Source organism: Bufo gargarizans, chromosome 9 (assembly GCF_014858855.1).
Source record: "Bufo gargarizans isolate SCDJY-AF-19 chromosome 9, ASM1485885v1, whole genome shotgun sequence".
Lineage (NCBI taxonomy): Eukaryota > Metazoa > Chordata > Amphibia > Anura > Bufonidae > Bufo > Bufo gargarizans.
In genome coordinates this window covers 117,745,701-117,770,440 of record NC_058088.1, presented here as the reverse complement: position 1 = coordinate 117,770,440, position 24,740 = coordinate 117,745,701, and the positions used below count along the sequence as shown (strand labels likewise).

Genomic DNA, 24,740 nt, shown 5'->3' with positions numbered 1-24,740 from the left:
AGGCTGGAGCACACTGTAATGAACGGAATTTCATTAACTGACAATTTTTTATTATTCCTATATATTCCTATATAACTGTGATGCAAAATAATACATCTAGCTGGGGCGTACGTGAATGAACAGTATTTTTTATTTTTTTCTTAAATGGTCCACTATAATTGCAATATTATATTTTTTTTACATTGCATTGAATGGGAGACAATACGTTTCATTCATTAAAGGGGTTGTCCGGATTCAGAGCTGAACCATATTTTCACCCAGGCATATTTTCATCTCATGCTCCGATGTGCTCCCTTGCCCTGCGATAGATCGCACAGGGGACGGGCTCTTTTGTTTACAATAACACACTGCTGGGCGGAAGCTTCCCCCGGCAGTGTGTTCGGTTACGTCACCGGCTCTGGGCAGCGCTAAAGCCCGCCCATCAGATGACATCACCGGGCTTCCTGGCAGCCCTATGGAGAGCCCCGGTACGTCACCGGAACTCCTGACGCGATTTGCCCTGCCCTGATTTAGCGCAGCGCAAAGGAGAGTATCGGCGCTTGAACTGCTCCGATGCTCAAGTCAGGGGGGCTGCCTGGGTGAAAATGGAGGTACAGAGCTGAACCCGGACAACCCCTTTAAAGGTATCTGTTTTTATCCAGATACTTATATACTTGATATATTTCAAATCTTTATTTAAAAAAACGAAGGTTTCACAAAAACATATACATTTTTTGCACACAAGCGTAATGAAACGTATGCACATCCGTCAAATATAAGTTAAAAGAGCATAATCTCAATATTGCATACGTTTGTATACTTTTTTTTTTTTACTGTATGTCTAAATGTATCCTCTTCACTTACAGCAAAAACTAACTGACTTCTGTCTCCAAAATATAAGTTAATTGATCTAACTGTGAAACACAACCACTGGTACTAAACTAAGGGCTATTGCATTAAAGACTTGGGACTGGGAATGATGTGATGGAGACTGGATAACAGATTTGATTGTATAGCTTTAACTGCTGCACCATTGACAAAAATGGCCGCCAGCTTCCCTGAGCTTACCTAAGTAACACAATAGCACACTGACTCCTATCTCTAAAATCTATCAATGAATTGATCTAACTACTTATTGTGATCTCACTGTGAAACATAGGGCTATATTAGACCTGACGATGGTTGGCCAAATCATTGCTAAAGAGTATTCGTAGGAATGCTCGTCAGCGATGACCTGGCTGTGTAATAAAGTCCTAAAAGTAAAAACGCTCATCCATGCTTAAAAATCGTTTGGTGGTGGCAGATTATTCTGTCTAATCACGATCTGCTGCCGGCTAACAAGGAGTCAGAATGGGGACCAGTGATAGCATTAGTGAGCCCTCCTTCCCATACCTTGGAGGAGATCGCTGCATGTTATAGCAGCGGTCTCCACCGCTAACGAGCAGGCGATTGCCAGGACGGAACGCCCCCTTCCTGACAATTATCTGCTAAATCTTTTAATGTAATTTAGCCAATACTCACTGAAACTAAACTGGCTGTTTTCTGTGATTTACGATCTGCCACACATCCTCGGCCTCCAGTGTTTAACCCAGAAAATACATTTATTTCCTGGTTAGGATATTTGAAGTATCTACGACATGTCCACTGAGACATCACACCTATAGTCACTCATCATTGGCTAAGGGTGACTGCAGGGTATTTTGGGCAAACCCGCCAGCCTGGGAGCACTGCCCAAGGTCATGTGATCCTCCTTCATTTTTGCTTCGTCTTCTGGTCTGTAATATGGCAGATGCTATATTAAACTATTCTTGTGGGCCAAATCCCAAAGGTTTTGGATTTGCAGAAATACTAAAGTTTTTGGGAAAGTTTTAACTAATTTGATTATTGTAAAAATTAATTAATTCATCTCTAATAATAAATGCTGCTACCCTTGATTTCCTTTCCTCTGCAAGACACTGTGCAATAAAATGCCTGCTGGCTTCTATATTGGACTGTTACCCGATAAATCTCAATGAAAACATTTTAAGAAAAATGCCTGGCTCCGCTTCTGTCGATTATTCCATGATCTTATTCTTCTTAAATAGTTTTTTCAGGAATAATTACATTTTATCTAATGCCCACAGCCTACCTCCCTAAGCAGATAATTCATACTTACCTGCCCCCCGCCCAGTGGCATACCTACCATATAGGCAGACCATGCAGCTGCTATGGGGCCCATGAGGAAGGGTGGCCCGCAGTGGAGGAGAGTCCCCGCCCCTGTCTATCTTCCTACCTGTCTCCCGTCTGCTAGCCCTGCCTCCTAGCCCCTCCTCCTGCCTTCTAGCCCCGCCTCCCGCCTGCCCTGCTAGCTCCCTCACGCCTGATTCCTCTGGATTGCCACAACCCCGCCATTAATGAAGTAAGTGACGACTTGTAGGTGAGGACAGTGCAGAGGTGTGTGTGTGGAAGGGGTGGTCACTCAGCTTTCCCAGGCTATTCCTAGGGGAAGGGGGCACTCACTTCATCACACTTTTCTCATGTCTCTGCGCATGTGCCATGCTGGACAGCAGGAAAGTTGGGTGGTATTACATCATGTAATGCCCCAGATTCTTGTCAAAATATGCTGAACACCGCCAGAACCTACCAGATCCCATTCACTATAATGGGTCTGTTGGGTTCCGGCATGAGTACTGCCATTTTGTAAAACAAAATACAGCTGCACGAGGTGGGGCAGGGGAGAAGTTAGGGAGGGTAGTGAGAGGAGCCAGGGCGCATAGTGGGAGGGACTAGGAACGGGCATGGGGGCCCAATTTAAATTCTGGCTTTGGGGCCCAATGATTTCTATGTACGCCCCTGCCCCCGCCGCTTCATTGTCTGTGCTGCGTCCGATGTGTCCATGTTCCAGGCTCTGTAATGTTTACATCCGATGCTGTATGTACATGGTGGCACTTCCCCGCTGCAGTGATTGCCTGCAGAGGAGTATGTGACCCTGCTCTTACAGCGCCAGATGTCAACACTGGAACATGAGGATCAGAGTAGCATGGGGCAGATAAGTGTGAATCTTCTGTTTACGGAGGCAGGCTGTGGGCATTAGATAAAAAGTCATTATTCCCTCTAAAAAACATTTAATTAAGAAACCATGTTACTTGCTACCAGTTACACAGATGTATTACCTGTTTCATATCATACTGCTTGATTACAATGATACTTTTATTATTCATCTAAATTTAACAAACATTTTTCTTCCGTATGTTAATGTTGGTTGTTTATTTTAGCTGTTTGTGTATTTTTAAACTTTTTACATTTACTACTGGAACTTCTTATTTTACATCTCTTATCTGTCTTTTGAATTTCCAGCTTTCACTGTTGATAATCACATAAGCCATAACTCCACTCTGGGAGGATACCTGAGCAGCGTGGAGAGTAAATCTCCTTATCAACCCCCTCAAGTCACCCCCTCAAGATACTCGCCTGTTCCTCGGCATATGCTGGGAGAAGAAGACTTTACCAGGTGAGGCTTAGGTGTGACCAAGGAATTCAATATGACATTACTGTTCAGACTACCCCTGAATTCTGAAGAACAGTCTGATTACCTTTCAGTTTGTCGTCATTTATGAAGTAGAAAAGGATATTAATAAATGTTCTCATGCATTCATCAGCTTGTAATTACATTGCCGGGAAGGAACCTAAAGAAATCAGACAGCTTTCTAAGTAGGGTAACGCTAAACTCAGTAACGTTGACAAGTTACAACAGGAGCGTTCAAATAGTGACAGAAGGCAAAAAATTCATTAGTTTCCACCTCCCACTTCAGGCTGACATAGACAAGAAGGAAACGGCAGATCATGGAGTCTGCAGAGCTTCTAGCCGGGTAAGTTTATGGTTTACAGCTACTTCTACACTTGGTACAGACGAGTGATAGTATAGATTGACTGAAAGTGAAGAGCAGATGCTGATCACAGCATATGGCAAAAGATCTGCAAAGGAAATCCACTTTGGCAGTATTTCACCAGTGGTATGCAGTAATTCATTGGTACGCAGTGCACAAGGTATGTTCTATTGGTCTGGGATTTCAGGAAAGTTCACTTGCAAATTGAAGCCTAAGGGCCCATTCACACAATCGTAAGTCCTCCATGACCGACATTGACTTGAATGGGTCCGCAATGCGTAAGACACGGAGCGGAGGCACAGATCAGAAACACTCTGAAGCGCTTCCGTGGGCTTTTGAGTCGGTGCCTCCGCACTACAAAAGATAGGACATGTCCTATCTTTTGCTATATATTGCAGATCGCGGACCCATTCAAGTCAATGGGTCCTTGCCGCAATACAGGATTCACATGGCCGGTGCATTGTGGTCTGCAACACAAACAGAACACATACAGAAATGCATTCATAAGTCTTCCGTATCCGTTCCGGTTTTGCAGAACCATCTATTGAAAATTGATGGTATTGTAATTACTGCATACTGTATATGCCATACGGAAAAACGGAACGGAAAAATGGAACAGAAACACACAACGGAACTCAAAAACGGAACACCAGATCTGTGAAAAACGTACCGCAAAAAACTATAAAAGCCATACGTTCGTGTGAACTAGGCCTTAAACACTGAGACCCTTTAACCCCTTCAGGACACAGCCATTTTTCACCTTCAGGACACAGACTAATTTAGCAAATCTGGTAATAACTTTAAAGGGAACCTGTCACCGGGATTTAGGGTATAGAGCTGAGGACATGGGCTGCTAGATCGCCGGTAGCACATCCGCAATACCCAGTCCCCATAGCTCTGTGTGCTTTTATTGTGTATAAAAACCAATTTGATACATATGCAAATTACCTGAGATGAGTCAGAGCTTGAAAATATGACTCTTCTCTGGTCACACAAGTAAGGCTACTTTCACACTAGCGTTCGAGCGGATCCGTTCTGAACGGATCCGCTCATATTAATGCAGACGGTGGCTCCGTTCAGAACGGATCCGTCTGCATTATATTGTCAAAAAATGTCTAAGTGTGAAATTAGCCTGAACGGATCCGTCCAGACTTTTACATTGAAAGTCAATGGGGGACGGATCCGTTTGAAGATTGAGCCATAGTGTGTCATCTTCAAACGGATCCGTCCCCATTGACTTACATTGTAAGTCTGGACGGATCCGCACGCCTCCGCACGGCCAGGCGGACAACTGAACGCTGCAAGCTGCGTTCAGGTGTCCGCCTGCTGAGCGGAGCGGAGGCTGAACGCCGCCAGACTGATGCATTCTGAGCGGATCCGCGCCCACTCAGAATGCATTGGGGCTGGACGGAAGCGTTCGGGTCCGCTTGTGAGCCCCTTCAAACGGAGCTCACAAGCGGACAGCCGAACGCTAGTGTGGAAGTAGCCTAAGATATGACTCTTTTATGTTAATTTGCATATGTATAAAATAGGTTTTTTTTACACAATAAAAGCACACAGAGCTATGGGGACTGGGTATTGCCCATGTCCTCAGCTCTATACCCAAAATCCCGGTGACCGTTTCCCTTTAAAACGCTTTTACTTATCCAGGCCATTCTGAGAATGTTTTCTCGTCACATATTGCACTTCATGAGAGTGGCAAAATTTAGTCACAATATTTCATTTTTATTTAAAAAATAATAATAATTACCAAAAATTGGGAAAAATTTCCAAATTTCCAAATTTCAATTTCTCTACTTTTATAATAGATAGTGATACCTCCAAAAATAGTTATTACTTTACATTCCCCATATGTTTACTTCATGTTTGAAAACCGACTTTTTGAGGACCAGTTCAGGTGTGAAACCACCCCAAAATGACCTCATTTTAGAAACTACACCCTTCAAGGTATTTAAAACTGATTTTCAAACTTTGTTAACCCTTTAGGTGTTCCACAAGAATTAAAGGAAAATGTAGATGAAATTTCAGAATTTAACTTTTTGGGCAGATTTTCCATTTTCCAGTAACAAAGCAAGGGTTACCAGCCAAACAAAACTCAATATTTATTGCCCTGATTCTGTAGTTTACAAAAACGCCAAATATGTTGTCATAAACTGCAGTACGGGCACGCGGCAGGGCACAGAAGGAAAGGAACGCCATATTGTTTTTGGAAGGCAGATTTCACTGGGCTAATTTTAAGTTGCCATGTTGCACCCCTAGAGTAGAAACTCCAAAAAGATGACCCCAGTTTGGAAACTACGGGATAAGGTGGCAGTTTTGTTGGTATTATTTTAGGGTACATATGATTTTTGGTTGCTCTATATTACACTTTTTGTGAGGCAAGATAACAAAAAATAGCTGTTTTGGCACTGTTTTTTTTATTTTTTTTATTTACAATGTTCATCTGACAGGTTAGATCATGTATTTTTATAGAGCAGGTTGTTATGGACGCGACAACATTTTGGTTGTTTGCTTCAGTTTTACATGATAAAGCATTTTTGAAAAAAATTATTTTTTTAGTGTCTCCATATTCTGAAAGCCATAATTATTTTTTTTATTTTTTTTGGACTACTGTGTAGGGGCTCATTTTTTTGGGTATGAGATGATGGTTTGATTTGTACTATTTTAGGGTGCATATGACTTTTTGATCGCTTGGTGTTACACTTTTTGTGATGTAAGGTGACAAAAAATGGCTTTTTTTACACCGTTTTTATTTTATTTTATTTAAGGTGTTCACCTGAGGGGTTAGGTCATGTGATATTTTTATAGAGCAGGTCGTTATGGACGTGGCAGTACCTAATATGTATCCTTTTTTATTTAACTTTTACACAATAATATCATTTTTGAAACAAAACAAATAATGTTTTAGTGTTTCCATAGTCTGAGAGCCGTAGTTTTTTTTCTTTTGGTGATTGCCCTACTGTAGGTAGGGGCTTATTTTTTGTAGGATGAGGTGACGGATAGATTGGTACTATTCTGGGGGCATACACATTTTTGATTGCTTGGTGTTGCACTTTTAGTTATGTAAGGTGGCAAAAATGTTTTTTTAGCACAGTTTTTATTTTTATTTTTTTGACAGAGTTTACCTGAGCGGTTAGTTCATGTGATATTTTTATAGAGCAGGTCGATACGGACGTGACGATACCTAATATGTCTACTTTTCTTATTTTCCACATTTTTTACTTTTTTTTTTACTTGAAACTTTAATTTTTTTATTATGAAAAAACACCTTTTTTTAACTTTTTATATTTATCCCACTGTGCGACTTTATATTTTCAGGGTTTGATCCCTGTTTCTATTAAGTTCAATACATTATGTATTGTACTGAATTGAACTATCAGCGTCTTACACTGTAAGACGCTGATAGTTGCCTAGGAGACCCATTCCTCCTGGGATTCTGTAGCTGGCAGGCTCCGATGCCTGTGTAAGGCATCGGGGCTGCCATGGCAACCATCGGCAGCGAGGGGGGCCGATGGAGTCAGAGGGAGCTCCTCCTTCTGTAAAGCCCGCACATGCCGCGGTCAGCGCTGACCACGGCATGTGAAAGGGTTAATCCGTCGGCATCATCGCATACAGCGATGCCGGCGGATGCAGCAGCCAGGCCTGTGTTGCGGATCGGTCGAGTGCAGCTCCTGCCCCTACCCTATCCCATCACGTACGAATGTGGTAAGGCACCACATTCCCCTGCGTACATGTACGTGACAATGCGTGAAGGGGTTAACAGTGCTTGCTACAGGGATTCTACTTAAGTATAATATTGAAATATTGAAAGATAGAAGAAAGAATAAAAAATGAAATATAATACAAAATTGCATAATTGTACACTTTTTACACTAGCGTTTTGGTGTTCCGTTTATGAGATCCGTTTTGCCCTAATGCATTCTGAATGGAAAAAGATCCGCTCAGAATGCATCAGTCTGCCTCCGATCAGTCACAATTCCTCTCTGGAGGCTGCTTGCAGCGTTTTGCTGTCCGCTTGACGGATCCGTCCTGGCACACAATGTAAGTCAACAGGGACGGATCTGTTTTCTGTGACACAATCTGGCACAATAGATCCATCTTGGCTATGTTGATAATACAAACGGATCCGTACATGACGGATGCATGCGGTTGTATTATTGTAATGGAAGCCTTTTTGCAGATCCATGATGGATCCGCAAAAAAAGCTAGTGTGAAAGAAGCCTAATTATTCAGACACTTCTAAAATGGTAGGCACACACTGCATACATTTAATGAGCCTTGTCAGCCACATGGGGGCAGTAATGTTCCAATACCTTGCTTTTCATGTGCAAAAACTCCTCATAATGACCTGATATTTCAAACAGTATGACATGCCGGTAGCCTCCAAATCCTATGGATTTTGGCAATATATTTGCCATTTCAAAGTGGTTATCATTTCATAGGTGACTTGTTCTTTATAAGAAAGTACAGGCTCAGTATTATGTTTGTAGTGCTTCAGGTAACAACCAGGAAAGAGCTTACAAAGGGCTAAACAGTCAGAGGACAAGAGGGTTGGCCTTGCTGCAAACACATATAATAAAATGCAAGGGTATTATTATACTACACATAACATTGCTGATACATCCCTGACACTGAGTCACTTCAGCACGCACATTGATGAATATACCTAGTACGACTTAGAATTATTATCATCATTGGAATAGCTGTAAGTGGGAGGGGAAGATCAGATTAATAAACCCTCACGTGCCCAAGAACTATTGATGTAAATCATTGCTTGCTGTGGGATTTATATGTCTGGAGGGTGCTCCTACATTGACTGCCAGCAAGGTCTATGGGTATGGTCTCCCACTACCACTCGGCTTCATGGATACAGAGGTAATTGGCATAGTAACTAACTAGTAACCATTAGCTGCTAGGCCACAGATAAAATATGCCGTAAGTGACACTGTGTATGAAGATCTTATTTGTATGCACTTATGTTTCATCCCATAATATCTATAGAGGTTTACATGCAGGCACTGCGCTGGCACTTTATGTACATTTCCTTTAAGGTTTTTTTATTTCACTTTCAATCTATAAGAAAAAGAGTAAAGGCGGCCATACACATTAGATAGAATTTGGTTGATGGTTGAATAGAAGTTGAACAAACATCTGCTGAACGTTCGATTCACAGTCACATAGACATTTTAGTCCATATTGCCCATTACAGTTGTTCAAACTGCTCATACATGTTCAATGAACCCCGGCGATGGATGAAAGATCTTTCTAGGAACGTTCTTTCAAAGAAAGATCTTTCATTCTACGAATGATCTTTTTTTGAATGAAAGACCTTCGGCTGAAAATGACTATCTGTATGACCACCTTAACTTTGCACGTGCTTGTGTTTCTTTATTCTGAGATATCTCATGTTGTTCTGTCTGTTCATTTATATTCTGTACTAGGCTTCACAATTCTGCTACTTTACCATGGTAGCCAAATGTTTGACTGACAGCCGTCCTCAGACTTCCCTGTAATCATGCATAACCGAATCTGCCCAACGTTCATACTAATAATACTTATCTTCAGGAGAAGTTGGGTGACTGACTTTACTCCTACACATTAGGTATCTAATATAATGTTTATGGGCAGTTTCATTCTTCGATGATTGGCCCAATTGCACATTTCAGATTCTTTTCCCGTAGTTTTTTGTCGGCCACAACTTGTTTTCTTTCTTACAGATCAGATAAGGCTTTCTTATTATAACGAAACCGATATCTTTTTATTTTTTAAGTATAGTGAAATGGTCAGAAATAAAAGAAATACATCATTGGTTTGTTAGTGGCTCTCTTTTTACTAATAACATTAATGCCAAAAAATGATTTGACCAATTCTCCTGTGTATCGTGATGTCAGATATTTGTAGGTTATCTCACATTGTTATAGCTTCCAAGTACAAAGGTCCTGATTTTAATAATTTCTATGTTCCTACTTAGTTGCTTTGCTTCAGGTGCAGATGCCACAGTCTACATGAAGGTGGCGCTCAGCTGACAATCTGTGACAGAGATAAGCTTCCCTAGTAGCAATGAAAAACAAGTCTCAGCAGAAGTCATAGCTTTACTGCCGGTTTATGCTACGATATCATTGAATGGATTCTCTGTTGCGCCTCCATTTGGTCGTTTTGCTGTTGGATGTACTATATATATAATATATACTGTGTATATATATTCCAGTAAAAGAATATCATGATACAGATATCATGCTGTACAGTGTCACGAGGGTAGATGGCCTGTCATTTTCTATTATGTCATTTCCTCCCACTGGCCAACTTAATACAATCTCAGAAAACCCCTTTAAATAATGCTTCTTCCCATATTCTAAGCCACAGAGAAGGACACAATACTGACGAGTACCATGACTGACAGTGGTAAAATACTTGACATTTTGGGTACATTCCGTTTTTTCATATGCAGCTAAAACTTCTAGGATTCTTTGTAGAGGTGGCCCATTCCTTTATTTATTTTTTATAATAGAGAATGCTTATAATTCTGTGTTGTGTAAAGTTGCTCAGCCATGTATATCATACCGTAGAAAATGAATAGTACAGCATAGAAAACTGTCATCTAAAAACCTATTGCACCTGTCAACTTGTCAACCTGTTTTACATTAGAATAATAATTATTTTAAATGGGTTGTTTAGTCTTGGGGACTCTTTGAACTGTCCCCAGCAGCGTGTTGTACCTATTGAATAAAATCATATTCACCTGCTCTTCACTGCTTTGTTCCTGCTCCCCGGCTCTGTTCAGTGATCTGCTGGTCCCCAGCCTGTAATGGACAGGGTCACGTGTACCACTGCAGCCAATGATTGGCCTCAGCATTGATGTGTCCTCGAGCAGCATGCGGCCCAGCAGTGATGTGCCGCTTGAGGCCAGTCATTTGCTGCAAGAAGATCTCCAGAACAGAGCAGCGGGAAACAGGTTAGACAAGAGTCCCAAAGGCTGGTCTCTATGGGTTGAAGTTTTACACTCTACAGGGTCAATATATGTCATGGCAAACAAGTGTATGAAGTTATTTTACTCTTACGGGCAAGGTATTAACAAACTTTTCAAATACAGCTGTCATGATAGCTTTGCATATCTTTGCTGCGCTTTATATCATCCTTTCTGCAGACATACGACAATATACAGTATAGCACTTACACTGTATTACTAGACACATGGGCCACAGTTATGTCAAATCTTTTTATGCATGTACTCCTCTTGTTATCTGAGCACTGGAGCCTCTTTATAACTGTAATATGTCATTACGGAAGATCAGATGATCTGCCTAAATGAAGAAAAGTGGAAGGTTTCATTAGGAGACTTAAGTGTACTGTGCAGATATTATGACCAGTTCCAGTTAAACCTGTTTTGCAAACCTCTAGTTTCTGAGATGAATGCTGGGAATTTAATATCTGACTAACTCACACATAGACAGGATAATAATCAGTTTGTATAAGTGCAGAACCTTCTGAATCTTAAAGAAACTTAAAGGGACATTCTAATCTGGCTAAAGCCCTTTCATTCAGTTCATACATTCAATTTTAGTCACTTTCCATTGGATGTGTTCAGCCTCTTTTGAAATATTTCATTCTCTCCTCCACGATTCTTTATTGTTATGGGGTTATGGCAACTGCTGTGCTTGATCAGCAGTTTCCAGGCTTGCGCAGTGGAGTATCCATCCTCTTTTCCTTTTGGGGGCCACGATTGCAGGAGTATGCGAACTTGCACATGCACATCAGCCACCACTCCACCCCTCTAATGCTTTCAATGTGCGAGCGCCAAGGTATCCACAGTAACCCTGAAGCTCCTCAATAGGAGCAAGTGTGATCATGAAAGCGGCACAGTGAAGTCAGCAAAGCACCACCTGTCTGTATTTTCCATCAAACTGAAGAGGCAGGAAATGAACAGGAGAGGAGGTGGGACAGATCTTGATGGGGTAATCCACAGATGATCTATAGACCACTGCTCTGTGTAAAGGGCCCTTTAGACACAAACGTAACTGGTGCATGCCCTGAAGTGTAAATAGCACCATTCTGTGGGTCCATGTGCACTCCATTGTGCAGATGGATGTAAATTACATGTATGTAAATTGGGGCTCAATGCCAGCTGAAACCTTGTTGAACCAGTTTCTAGGGTTTATAATGTGGTTTCTTAGGGCTGTTTCACACGAGCGGATGCCGTGCGTGACATCCGCTGCGTGAATGACAGCCAAGACCCGATGCGGACAGCAGAAGCACGGAGCAGTAACATGACTGATAATGCTCCGTGCCTCTCTGTGACCTCTTTACTACAAAATCACAGTGAGATAAAGTTGTCACCGTGATATTGTAGTAAAGAGATCACAGAGAGGCACGGAGCATTATCAATCATGTTACTGGTCCATGCTTCTGCTGTCCGCATCGGGTCTTGGCTGTCATTCACGCAGCGGATGTCACGCACGGCATCCGCTTGTGTGAAACAGCGCTTAATATACTAGATATTTGTAAGTGAATGTGAACAGTGATGCAGTAACCAGGCAAATAGGCCACTATACAGTTGATGGAGCTTTGTAGTTCTGGCACTGGAGCGTGTGAAAACAGCTGATCACACCCCTGCTGTTTTTATATTGATAACTAATGATAATCTAAAGATAGGTCATCAATAGGTAAGTCACAGAAAACCCCTTTAAGAAGTTTCCTAACATATTTTACAAAGCAGAGGCCGACGATTCCTACAGTCTCATGCTTACAAGCTATTAACTAGTCACATCATTTAGAACAAGTGATAATAACTGAGAAGCTGTGGAAATGTTGTTAGGCCCTGATAGATACTTTTTAGCTATGTAAATGTATTATTAAATAGGAATCTGCTAAATATTCTATCATCCACATAATATTATTATAACGGAGTGGATTTGGATCCACTGTGTAACTTGAACAGATTTGACTTGGGAGTACTCCTAAAGGCATTATCTAAGTGCTCCCCGGTCTTCACCCTTTAACCCCTGTATAGGGTTCTGGACTCTACTGCAGTGGAGCCACCATGCTCTTGGAGTAGTCTCCGTTCAAGTGACTGCTGACCCACAGGGGTCAAGAGACAACAGTGTGGAGCAAAAGGGATCAGGGACAGGCCGAGGTTAAGGCCTCTTTCACACTACCGTATGGCTATTTCAGTGTTTTGCGGTCTGTTTTTCACGGATCCGTTATTCTGTTTTTTTATTTCCGTTGTGTTTCCATTTCCGTTCCGTTTTTCTGTATGGCATATACAGTATACAGTAATTACATAGAAAAAATTGGGCTGGGCATAACATTTTCAATAGATTGTTCCGCAAAAACGGAACGGATACGAAAGACATACGGATGCATTTCCGTATGTGTTCCCTTTTTTTGCGGACCCGTTAACTTGAATGGAACTATGGAACGTGATTTGAGGGCAATAATAGGACTATCTTTCAACGAAACGGAGAAACGGAAATACGGAAACAGAATGCATATGGAGTACATTCAGTTTTTGTGGCGGAACCATGGGAAGGTGCCTAAAGTATCCCAGGGAAAAAGGCATAGGCTAGGGAAGATTAGGGTGCGTTCGCACTGGCCCTCTAAGGCCACCTGCACACGATGCAGAATATGTGCATTTTTTCTACCACAGCGTATTACAGTACCAGCAAAGTGTATCAAACGACACTAATCTCATGTACATTTTGCACATTTTCTCAGTGTGGAAATTGACCTGCATAGCTGTTTTAAAATTTTATAGCATGTCAATTATGTTTGCAGTTTTAGCTGCAGATTTCACCCTTTTCAATTAAAGAATAAGATCTTTGGCAAAACCGCATCAAATCCACACAAAAAACGCTGTTAGACGTTGTGGATTTTGTTGTGGATATGCTGCCGAAATGCACGGAATCCGCATGGAAATTCGTGCGGCTCTTATGTGCATCTGTGTGCAGGTAGCCTAAGGCCTCTTTTACACGAATGATACGGATTGTGTCAGGATGCGTTCAGTAAAACTTGCACCATTTCGCAAGCAAGAGCAATCAGTTTTGTCTGCAATGGCATTCAATGTTTCCGATTTTTCTGCGTGGGTGCAGTTTTGATGCGTTTTTCACGAGCGTGAAAAAAACCCTGAAGATTTACAAACAACATTTCCTAGCAACCATCAGCGAAAAACGCTTTGTATACGGATGCAATGCGTTTTTCACTGAAGCCCCATTCACTTCTAGAGCTGCGCAGAATATAGAACATGCTGGGATTCTCATGAAACGCAGAAATGATGCGTGAAAAAAATGTGCACAGACCCATTCAAATGAATTGGTCAGGATTCAGTGCGGGTGCTATGCGTTAACTTCATGCATTGCACCCGCGCAGAAAACTTGGTTGTGTGATAGGGGCTTAAGAGTCAGACAGAGCGCGCCCCCCTCATGGGCAGAGAGAGCAGCATCATTACACTGGTGGCACCAGACCGCCAGGACCCTGAAGAGATGGAGCGGATGAGCAAGGCAGTGAGCATGGATAGGAAGGAAAGGCATTCTGAAGAAGGAAGAGAGATCACATAGAGGAGGGGAAAGAGTTAGGGTGGTGCAGAATAACAGCTAGAAATTACTCAGCTGTCATTCCGCCCCATTGTAAAACAGTGGCTTGTTTAGAAGACATGTGACGAGATGACATCACCCCTGTTAGCCTTGACTAGATGACAGTCACCTTACCTGGAATGATGGGAATGTGAACTATCCTACTGAACCCTGTAACTAAAAGTTTGTAATGAGTTATATGGTAAAGCTCTCTGCCCCCCAACAGAACCTCTCAGAAAACAGTCCTTGGTTTGCCTTTGACAGGCAATAGTTTCACTTTGTCACAGTCATATACATAGGAACACAAACCTTAAATCTCTTCAGTTCACTGCCTATTTAGAAACACCCAGGAAAAGGTTAAATCAACCAAACAGAAAAGAGGTGTTAGCAACACCCTACTTGTATTGTGAGAAGGAATGTGTCAGTGAGAAAGCAACTAAGTGTTCAGACAGCACAGCTAGAGAGAGCTTCTAGCTGCCTGCAAGATGAGCGATCTGTAGGAGAGGGCTTAGATGGAGAGCTGGCGGGTCTGGGAGTAATAGGTCAGCGACAAATCAGTAGTTAGAGACAGTCTGAAGGAGAAGAGGTGGCAGTGTGGTCTGGGAGCTGCCCTCATGTTTACTGTCAATGTCTCTTCATCTATGTCTTACCGAAGACCACCAAGCTCTGCACCCTCCAAGCGACAAATACTGGCACACAGGACAAACAAAGAGAGGTAGGAAGGAGAAGTTGGGCAAAATCTGATTTATTATTTTCAGAAAAGAAAGTATGTACACTATAAGGGCTCGTTCACACGACCGTTGGTGTCCTGTTCCCGTATTGCGGATCGCATTTGCGGATTCGCAATACACGGGCACCGTTCCATTGTCATTCTGAATTCATTTCAATGGCTCCTCAAATCCGGAGATGCGGAACGGAAGCATGGAACGGAACACTACGGAAGCACTATGGAGTGCTTTCTGGGGTTCCGTGCCTCCGCACCACAAATAGATAGAACATGCTCTATCCTTTTGCAGGACGGAGGGATCGCAGACCCATTCAAGTGAATAGGTCTGCGATCCCCATGCGCCTGCCCCACAGAAGGTGCCTGTGCCTTGCCGACTGCAATTTGCTGTTCACAGCACGGGCACGGGACACCAACTGTCGTGTGAACGAGCCCTAAGAGTGACCATAAGAACTATTGTTTTGGGGAACAGATAAGTTTTAAAAAGATTTGAGTTGTGTTGCAATCCATAGTTGTTCCTGCCCTGAAACTTGTCAGGAGGTTTCATTAGACAGTGATTTCCTTTGATAGCACTTGTCAGACCGGTTTTGCAGCACCTTCTATATTCAGCTTCCATCTCATGTAGCCATTGATACAGGACGGACTACAACATTCCTCTTTATGGCAGATACTTTTTCAGAAGGTCCAGACAGATGTTTTTCTCTCCAACTTCTTTACATTCTTTATAGTATTTTTTTTACATGTTATTCTGTGATTTCTCATCCTCTCACTGGCTTTTCCATTTTTACTGGACTCTGAGTACTAGACATGTCTTTTCGTCGTGTCTCTAGGGAACCACGCAAGATCATTCTACATAAAGGTTCTACAGGACTTGGCTTTAACATTGTTGGTGGAGAAGATGGAGAAGGAATTTTTGTATCATTTATTCTGGCTGGAGGACCAGCAGACCTTAGTGGAGAGCTGCGTCGTGGAGATCGCATCCTTTCGGTGAGAGTGATAATTCATTTTACCGCAATGTATTAGATCCTGTGATAAAATATTTTAGCAGTGTATATCAAAAAGATATGCTGAGCACATACACACTTTATAGTTCTGTCAATGATGTGTATGATGCTTACTAAATCCCAAAAGCTGTATTTTATTTTTTGTCTTTTATTCTCTGTCTTAGTATGGGGTATGTGTTCCTTTTACAGGTTAATGGAGTGAATCTACGCAGTGCAACACACGAGCAAGCTGCCGCAGCATTAAAACGGGCAGGGCAAACAGTAACAATCGTAGCACAATACCGACCGGAAGGTACGATGGATTTTCCATATTCTATTTTAGTCAGATACCTTATCAAAGGCTCTATGTGTAAAGGATTAACATTGCAAATGAAGGCGTTTATACATCAAAGGGTTGTCTGATTTTGAAAATATTCAAATAGCCTTTAAAGGGTTTTCCAAAATGACTATGGTTTTTACCAGTTATGCTCATGTAGTTGCTTACCTCATGTACCACTTCCCCATGCTGTATTTCGATTTGAACTCTCCTGACCTGTTTTCACAATGTAAACTAATCCTCCAGGTCGGTTTCCATTCTGCATGTAGGACCTCTTGTTGCACTTCTCCTTTCTTTGACATTACTTACATAGACATTCCCCTATCACTGTCCCCTATTCCTGCTTTCACACGCCTATGGACATAACATCACAGGAAATAAGAAAGAACTGCATGGACATGGTCACGTGACCACCGCCCAAAATGGAAGATAGGAGCCATACATTACAAAATGACAGCTACTTTCATAAATTATTATTTTAAAGGATGATGGCGCAAACTAGAAAACCACTTTAAGAGTATTCTGATACATAGTCGAGGGTTACTTATTTAGGACCTCCGAGGCTTAGCTTGCACAGTAAGAAATAATGTATCTTTTTCTGGAAAATCTGCACATCCATAAATTAACCTGACAACCAATTGATATCGATGGGCATGTGGTAATTCTTCATTTCCCCTGTGGTGGCGGGAACTGTACTCTTTCTGATAGTTCCTGTGCAAATACTACTTAATGGTTAATGGTACCAGCAGGTACAATGTGTGATCAGCTTATTTTCAGGGGAACCCTTCTAACAAGAAAGAGATCATCCTAAATGGACATCTCCTTTAATGTTAGATAACTGAGAGTCAAAAGGGTTGTGTAGCGATTTATATTGATGGCCTCAGTATAGGTCATCCATATCTGATTGGCGGCAGCCCCGCCGATCAGCTGTTTGAAGAGGAGGTGGATCTCCATGGTGCTCGGAAGTGCAGTGTAATGAGATGTACTTGTGCGAGTGCTTGTAATTACACAACAGGAGACGACGCGTAGTGTAAAGACCAGGAAGCGCCGCTCACATGGAGTGTCACCTCCTCATCAATCAGCTGATCAGCGGGATACAGGGTGTCGGGGCCCCGCCAATCAAATATTGATGACCTATCCTGAGGAAAAAAAAACTTTATGTTTCACATAAAACAATAAAAATGCAACTTGGACAGAAATAAAATCAATGCAATTAATACTGTCTTCTGTAATATGAATTATAATTTGTTGTTCCCCATGGAAGCCAGTGATTATTTGAACCCAGTGAGGGGAATTTATCACACCCTGCTCTCCAGAATTCTGTCCTCCAAAGGAAAAATAGCGCTTATGCGACTTTTCACTCACTCCAGTTTTAAAAAGGGAGTGGGAAAGTGGGTGTGGTTTGCTATGTTAATTAGTGTCAGTCCAGACTGATCACTAGGTCTTTTTTTTTTTTTAAGTCACAAAAAATTTCCCACAGTTACTTTAGTAGAAGGTGGTGTAGAAGCCTGGAGTAACATTTCTAGACAAAAGTGTTTAAAGATGCTCCAAATATAACAAACAACGTGTGATAAATTTGGCACAATGCACAGATCCAAGCAAAACTGACTTCATATTTTACCCTCCTGATAAATTCCCTCACATTTTCCCCAGTGACTTCAGGCGAAACTTTCAATGATCACTTATTTTCGGTGTGTAAAGCCACAGGGAAAATATTATATGGTAATAAATGGTTGTGCTGAGTCAACTCATAGGCTCACCACAGGCTAATAAAAGATTATTATAAAGGGACACCTTCATATTGCCTTAGCGTATGACCACACGTGGTGGATCTGTTGTGGAAAATCCATAGTGTATCTGCTGGAGTTATGCAGCAGCAAATCTGCACCAAATGGTGCTCAATTTATTTTGAAACTGATTGCAGAAATGTCGCAGGTTTGCTGCAAATTTCATACTGTGCATTGTAACGGTGAAATCCTCAACCAAAATTAACAAGCTGCAGATTTAAAATTGTGTAAAAGGGCATTAAAGCCACACAAACAATTCATTTAGAAGGTCATAGAACATCCAAATCTCAGCTAAAATCAGTGTTCATGGAGGCTGGAGAAAAAGGTATTAATGGAAGAGCTAAAAGAAAGAACTGGAGGCAGCAAGTAACTTAAGGTCCTATTACACCTTACAGGGTTCAGTCACAAGCCTGAATGAAGTCTTAAATTATCACTTCATCCATAAAAACCTACAGTCCTATTATAGCAGTTGTGCATAATGTCAAGAAATAATTTTTTTTAAATTTAAAGCAGCCATTACTCTTCTGGTTCTGGACAACTTTGTTCGTCAAAAGTGTTTTCCGAGATTTAGTAAAAATCGTCAGGGAGTAGGGCAGTATAAAGTAAAGGAAAAATCCTTGATCACCTTTTAAAATATCCCAGCTCTTCCGCTCTGCTGCTCAGGTCCCTGCCTCTCCAAACCTTGCTGTGCCTGCAGCGGTCATTTGCCGTTCATCATTCACGTGACTGCTGCAGCCAAAAACTTGCCCCAGCAGTCACGTCTGCATGAAAGCCACATGATCCACATGTGACTGCTGAGGCCAGTCATTGGCTGCAGCAGTCCGGTGAACAATGAAAAGCATGTGATCATGGGGATCGAAGGAGGGGTGCAGTAGGGGCAGAAAATTATAAGTAAGAGTTTTATTTTTTTTATGTATTTACACCTCAGCCCTGCTTTCTGCCAGTGTTTAAAAAGAATCTTGAAGAAAAACCTTTAAAGTTCCACTGTTCTGAGAAGTTCTTTAAAAGGGCTTCTATAAGATATCCAAAATGGGTCATAACTGAAGATGTCCTTAAAAGGATAAGATCAGTGTTTGTATAAAGGCTCGTTCTCAATATGACCCAATGAATCAGCAGCAGTTCATTGAGTGATTGTGTCATTCTGCTGACACCAAAAATCATCTTTCCTGTGCAGCGATTGAGCTGTCTAAAAGGCAAACTGCTTCCCAGGAATGTATGTCCCAATATAGCAGAGGTGATTGCGGCATGTGAATGTAGCCCTCACCTCTGCTGACGCTCAGGCAGTTATTGGGAATGTCTGCTTTGTTCCTGATAACCTGTCTGATCATCGTTACACATGTATAAGGACCCTAATTTACAAACGAACTACAAAGCTCCTCTATCTTTTTATGGTCAGCTTATACAGTACATATATTATATTCTACTTTTTAAAACTACATATACAAATAAGATCACAGTAAGCAAAACCCTTCAACAGTGTCGGACTGGGGTTCCTTGGGCCCACTAGAGGAAATTATTTGTGGGGCTAAACCCCTATGTCATCGATGAAGTTTAGGAGGTTTTGAATCAAAGAACAAGACTATGGTGGCAAGTGATTGATTCAAAAGAAAGCCCAATGTTTATTTTCTCCTGGATCTTTGGGACCCACTATTGTGTAAGGGCCTAGGGGTATGGAGCCTGGACGATACTATGGTATTTTAGTGGTGACCCTGCCTGCCAATTTTGGCAGTATTGCACTACAATCAGAAGTAAATTGGGTGCTTCCACTTTTTCCCAGACAGTAGATGTTTGGTGGAAGGGTTGGATCTGGCATGTTGGATTTCATCTTGCCTAGTCCTTTATTTCAGTGGGAGATAAACCCAAGTGTCTTAAAGCAATAAACATGAAAAAATATCAGCTAAGAATGCTTTTACACTTCAGGCGAGATTACAATACTTGGGCCATTAATCAGGAATGAATGCTCGTTCCAAATAATTGCCCATGTAAAGGTGAGGCACCAGTGATGTCCAGTTCGCAGTGTTCGCCAGCGAACACATGCGGGCTGCCATCTTGACTCACAAGTCCGGCGATGCACAGGTAAACCCTTATTTGTGCCGCGAGCCGGTCTGAATTCAAATGCAGTCACCGGGAGCAGGCAGTTCCGAGAACAGCCGCCGGGGGCCTTCATCGGGCTGTTCTTGGAACTGCCTGCTCCCGGTGACAGCATTTGTTTCAGACCAGCTCCCGACACAGGCACAGGTAAGGGCTTACCTGTGCATCGCCGGACTTGCGAGTCAAGATGGCAGCCCGCATGTGTTCGCTGGCGAACACTGCGAACTGGCCATCACTGGTGCCGCATATCACCTGGTGAACAAGCAAACCGCTCGATTGAAAACTGATCTTTCACCCGGACACCTCAGTCATTGTTTCTGGGCAGCAGATTGTGCTATTTGAGCAATGAGCTGCCCAGAAACAATGATACTGTATGTAGACGAAGGATAGCAGTAGCTATCTATCATCCCTATACTGTGGAGATCGCTCTATGTAAATGCAGGCGCTGGGCGGGGAGGGGATCTGTGGATGACATAGGCAGTGAAGTGAATAAATTAGCTAGGGGGCGGCGCTGCGGGCCCCCGCCGACCCTGCATTCGGGGCACTGGACAAAACATCCGGGGCTCCAGCCCCGAATGTTTTGACCTAACGACGCCCCTGCTGTAGTGTAGCACAAAATACCACCATAGAAGATCCAAATAGCATAGTGCAGCTCACAATACTGCCTAAGGGCTCATGCACACGACTGTTGTTTTGCGGTCTGTTTTTCACGGATCCGTTGTTCCGTATCTGAGTTTTATTTTTATCTCTGATTTAAGTCCTCTTCCATTTTGTTATTCCACAAAACATATCCGTATGGTTTCTGTATGCAATCCATTTTTGCGGATCGGAAACAGAAACAGTAAATTATTAATCACCAAACACATGAGCAGTATGGTGTGGGCATAGCATTCCTACAATATGGATCCGCAAAAAACGGATGACATACCAATGTGTTCCGTGTGCGTTTCATATTTTTGCGGACCAATTTACTTGAATTGGGCCTCGGGCCGTGATTTGTGGACAATAATAGGACACTTCCTGCCTGATGACGGGGGTTGGGTAGAATAAGACCTTATATTCCCCATTTTTCATACCAGTCTGGGTTATGAATAAGGACAGTTGTCCAAAACGCGTCAACTACTGCATGATGTAAGGATCTGTTCCCACATGGTGTATTGTTACGTGACATAAAGAGAAAGACTCAACGCAACTGTACTGTAGTGCTGGAACCTTTTCTTCTTTGAATAATAGGACATGCACTACTTTTTTGCGGAACGGAAATACGGAAATGGAATGCACACAGAGTACCTTCCATCGTTTTTGCGGACCCATTGAAGTGAATGGTTATGCATACAATCCGCAAAAAAAAACGGAACGGAAAAGGAAAGAAAATATGTTTGTGTGCATGAGCTCTATGGTGAAGCAAATACCACAGAGCAACACAAAATACTGCCGCCCTCACCACAGTTCAGGAGTAGACCTCCAAACGTTGGCCAGATGCATAAGTGCCTGACGGTCCTAACATTAAACAGTGGGGGAATTTTAGCCCATACTTCCGGATAAAACAGCTTCAACTCTATTATGTTGGTGGGTTTCCGCCCATAAACTGCTTGTATGCCGCTTTGTTTCCAGCGGTCATGTAATTGCCAGACACTGGAAATCTGTACGAGCTGTCGGGTCTTGGCAGATCCAGATCAGCTCTGCAGTGAGCTTGTACAGCCTCGTACAACTTCTCTAGGATATATTCCCACTGTAGCTGCAGCTTATATGTCAGCCGCAGTTACAGTCAAAATCAGGAATAATAACCTGTTAGCATCAAAATGGGCCCTAAACTGCTTGCAGTACCTTACAGCTGATGTCATCTGGTTTCTGATGATGTGCTTGTCCGAGTCATCCGATGGGCATGATTGGTGTAAAACAACTTTTATTCTGCCACAGGTTGTATGCAAATGAGTATCTTACCGTCAAGAGGGCAGTGGCGTTCATGCTTTTTCGTTTCCTTCATGCTTGATTCCTTCTCTAGCGCACAAGCACACCAGAGAACATTATCATACGGCACATACTTATATATTAAGTTTTGATCATCATGTATAGTGAATGGTGGATCCTGTATTATGTGTACCGAGGTGTTATGTGTCATTGTAATCCTGTGATGATAAAGAGATGACTGCTGAAAGGTGATTATTACAGAACAGGAATTGCCAGCCTATTATTGGGCTTAGAGGCCAGTGTGAATTTTTTTTCTTAAATGTCACAAGGATTTTTTTTTTTATATAGTTGTATTTATAACATACCATAGAAATAGCTAAGACAAAGAAAAAAGAGGGGTATAGGGGAGGAGTCTCCTTTCACCTTTCCTTCCTTTCCCAGTTCAAGGGCATACAACTTCCTACTAACGCAGCAATCTTAAAGTCCCTTTAGGCCCCTTTCACACCCGCGAGAATTCCGCGTGGATGCAATGTGGGAGGTGAACACATTGCATCCGCACTGAACCCGGACCCATTCACTTCAATGGGGCTGTTCAGATGAGCTGTGATTTTTACGAATCGGCAATGTAATATGCGCATATTGCACGCAATACAGGCGTGGCTCACTTTTGCTGCATTTTTCAAGCTGCTAGAAGTTTCCTGAGACAGGAATTACTGTACTTTTCTCCAGTCACTCTACCTAACACCCTGCACTGGAACCTATCAGCTACAGTATATCACTATCTAACCTACATAACCCACTATCTGTATTATATATATACGCTATCTAACTATCTATCTAATGTAGTGTGGAAAGCACAGAGCACAGCAATGACACTGCTGTCTCTCTCAGAAAACGGTAGAAAATGGCTGCTGGGGAGGTTCTTCTATAGTAAGGCCTCTTGCACACAAATGCATGAACAGCCACTGTGGGGCAGCCACAGCAGATCGCGGACCCAATCACTTTACTGGGATCGCGATCCGGCCGTTCCGCAAAAAAAATAGGACATGTTTTATCTTTTTGCAGAACGGAAGTATGGGACGAAACCCCACGGAAGCACTCCGTAGTGCTTCCATAGGGTTCTGTTCCGTGCTTCCGTTCTGCACCATTCCGCATCTCCCGATTTGTGGACCCATTTAAGTGAATGAGTCCGCATCCGTGATGCGGAATGCACATGGAGCGGTGCTCGTGTATTGCGGACCTGCAAATGTGGTCCGCAATATGGCCACGGAGCTCACACGTTCGTGTGCAATAAGCCTAAGGGGTAGGCAACTTTCCTATTAGTTGCTAGCGATGTTGCTAAGCTCAGACAAAGATATTGCAGCCTTCTCATTGGCCCACAAGCAGGAAGCAGTTGCGGTACTGACGAAACAAAATCTAGAATATTCGCAATTACAAAGATATAGCACTATATTCTACATCTTCGCGAATTCTCGAAGTGCCGATATTCGCAATAAAAATGAATGATTAGAATATTCGTGATCAACACTACTAATAGCTTGGTTGATACATACTGGGGCAGATTTACTATTCCTATTGAACCAGAAATCATGTATGCAACATTTATTAACAGTGTGGCGTTTCAAAAGTCAGCTATATACAATCACGCACCCGTGTAGAGCAACCTCTATGCGCACAGGAGTGACTTGTTGAATTTGACTTTCTCCACTTACAGCTTACGCATCAGACACCCAGGCGTTAATCAAGTAGCCTTTTAATCCGGAGATTTTATTACAAGATGTTCCAGGGTAATCCAGATGGTAAAAGAATTATGTCAACAATAACTCCTAACTCAGAAGATGGATGCTGCTACTCAGAAAGCTGAGCACACTATGAGCAAGGCATCACTGGGAAAACAGGGAGCGGCTAGGCTAAACCAACTAGAAGGCTGAAAACAGGGAGGGTGGAAGAGAGGAGCATACCAATACACAATGCAAGATACTGGAACAGAACAAAAAGATTTGTGTGTTTTGCTCCTCACACATTTGTGAAGTGTCTAGAAGAGGAGTGTGGCTTGGTGGATATATAAAATACAATTATCAGTGGAGTGTGCCATTTTTTGGGTGCAAAATTATGCTATAAAGTAGAGAAGAGTGTCTGACTTTTAGCAAGATGAGTCAAATCAATTACACCGCGTGGCCCACTGTGAATTTGGCACATCTTCTAGCTGTCTGCTCGTTTACCCTGTCTGAATGCTAGGAAGCAATAATGTGCCGCACTGTGTGTGCTATACATGGTTTATAAAGCCTTACAAAGACGGAGCACGTGCATACATGTAGCAATATATAGCTCCAGTTTTCCTTATGATGCATCTTCCAGCTAATTACAACTAATGCAACGATTTTCTGTCATTTATAACTTTCGTATGTGTCATAATGTTTCTGAGAGTAAAAAAGTAGCTTGACAGGGAGACATAAAATCTGCCCTTTTAAAACTGACATATAAAAAATATTATCAT

General features: G+C 42.2%; 1 protein-coding gene across 5 annotated transcripts in view; it reads left to right on the top strand.

Annotated features, from left to right (window-relative positions):
- The window catches only part of DLG3 (discs large MAGUK scaffold protein 3), a 370,064-nt gene that overhangs the window by 250,147 nt on the left and 95,177 nt on the right, over positions 1-24,740 (top strand). For 3 of the 5 annotated variants that reach the window (XM_044268852.1, XM_044268856.1, XM_044268850.1), the window contains 3 exons: positions 3,316-3,469; positions 15,965-16,121; positions 16,328-16,430. In XM_044268852.1, the coding sequence (XP_044124787.1) occupies positions 3,316-3,469; positions 15,965-16,121; positions 16,328-16,430 (414 nt within the window). Of the gene's footprint in view, positions 1-3,315; positions 3,470-3,793; positions 3,828-14,934; positions 15,126-15,964; positions 16,122-16,327; positions 16,431-24,740 lie in introns of those variants that run through there. The other 2 variants (XM_044268854.1, XM_044268853.1) reach the window with 2 other exon arrangements.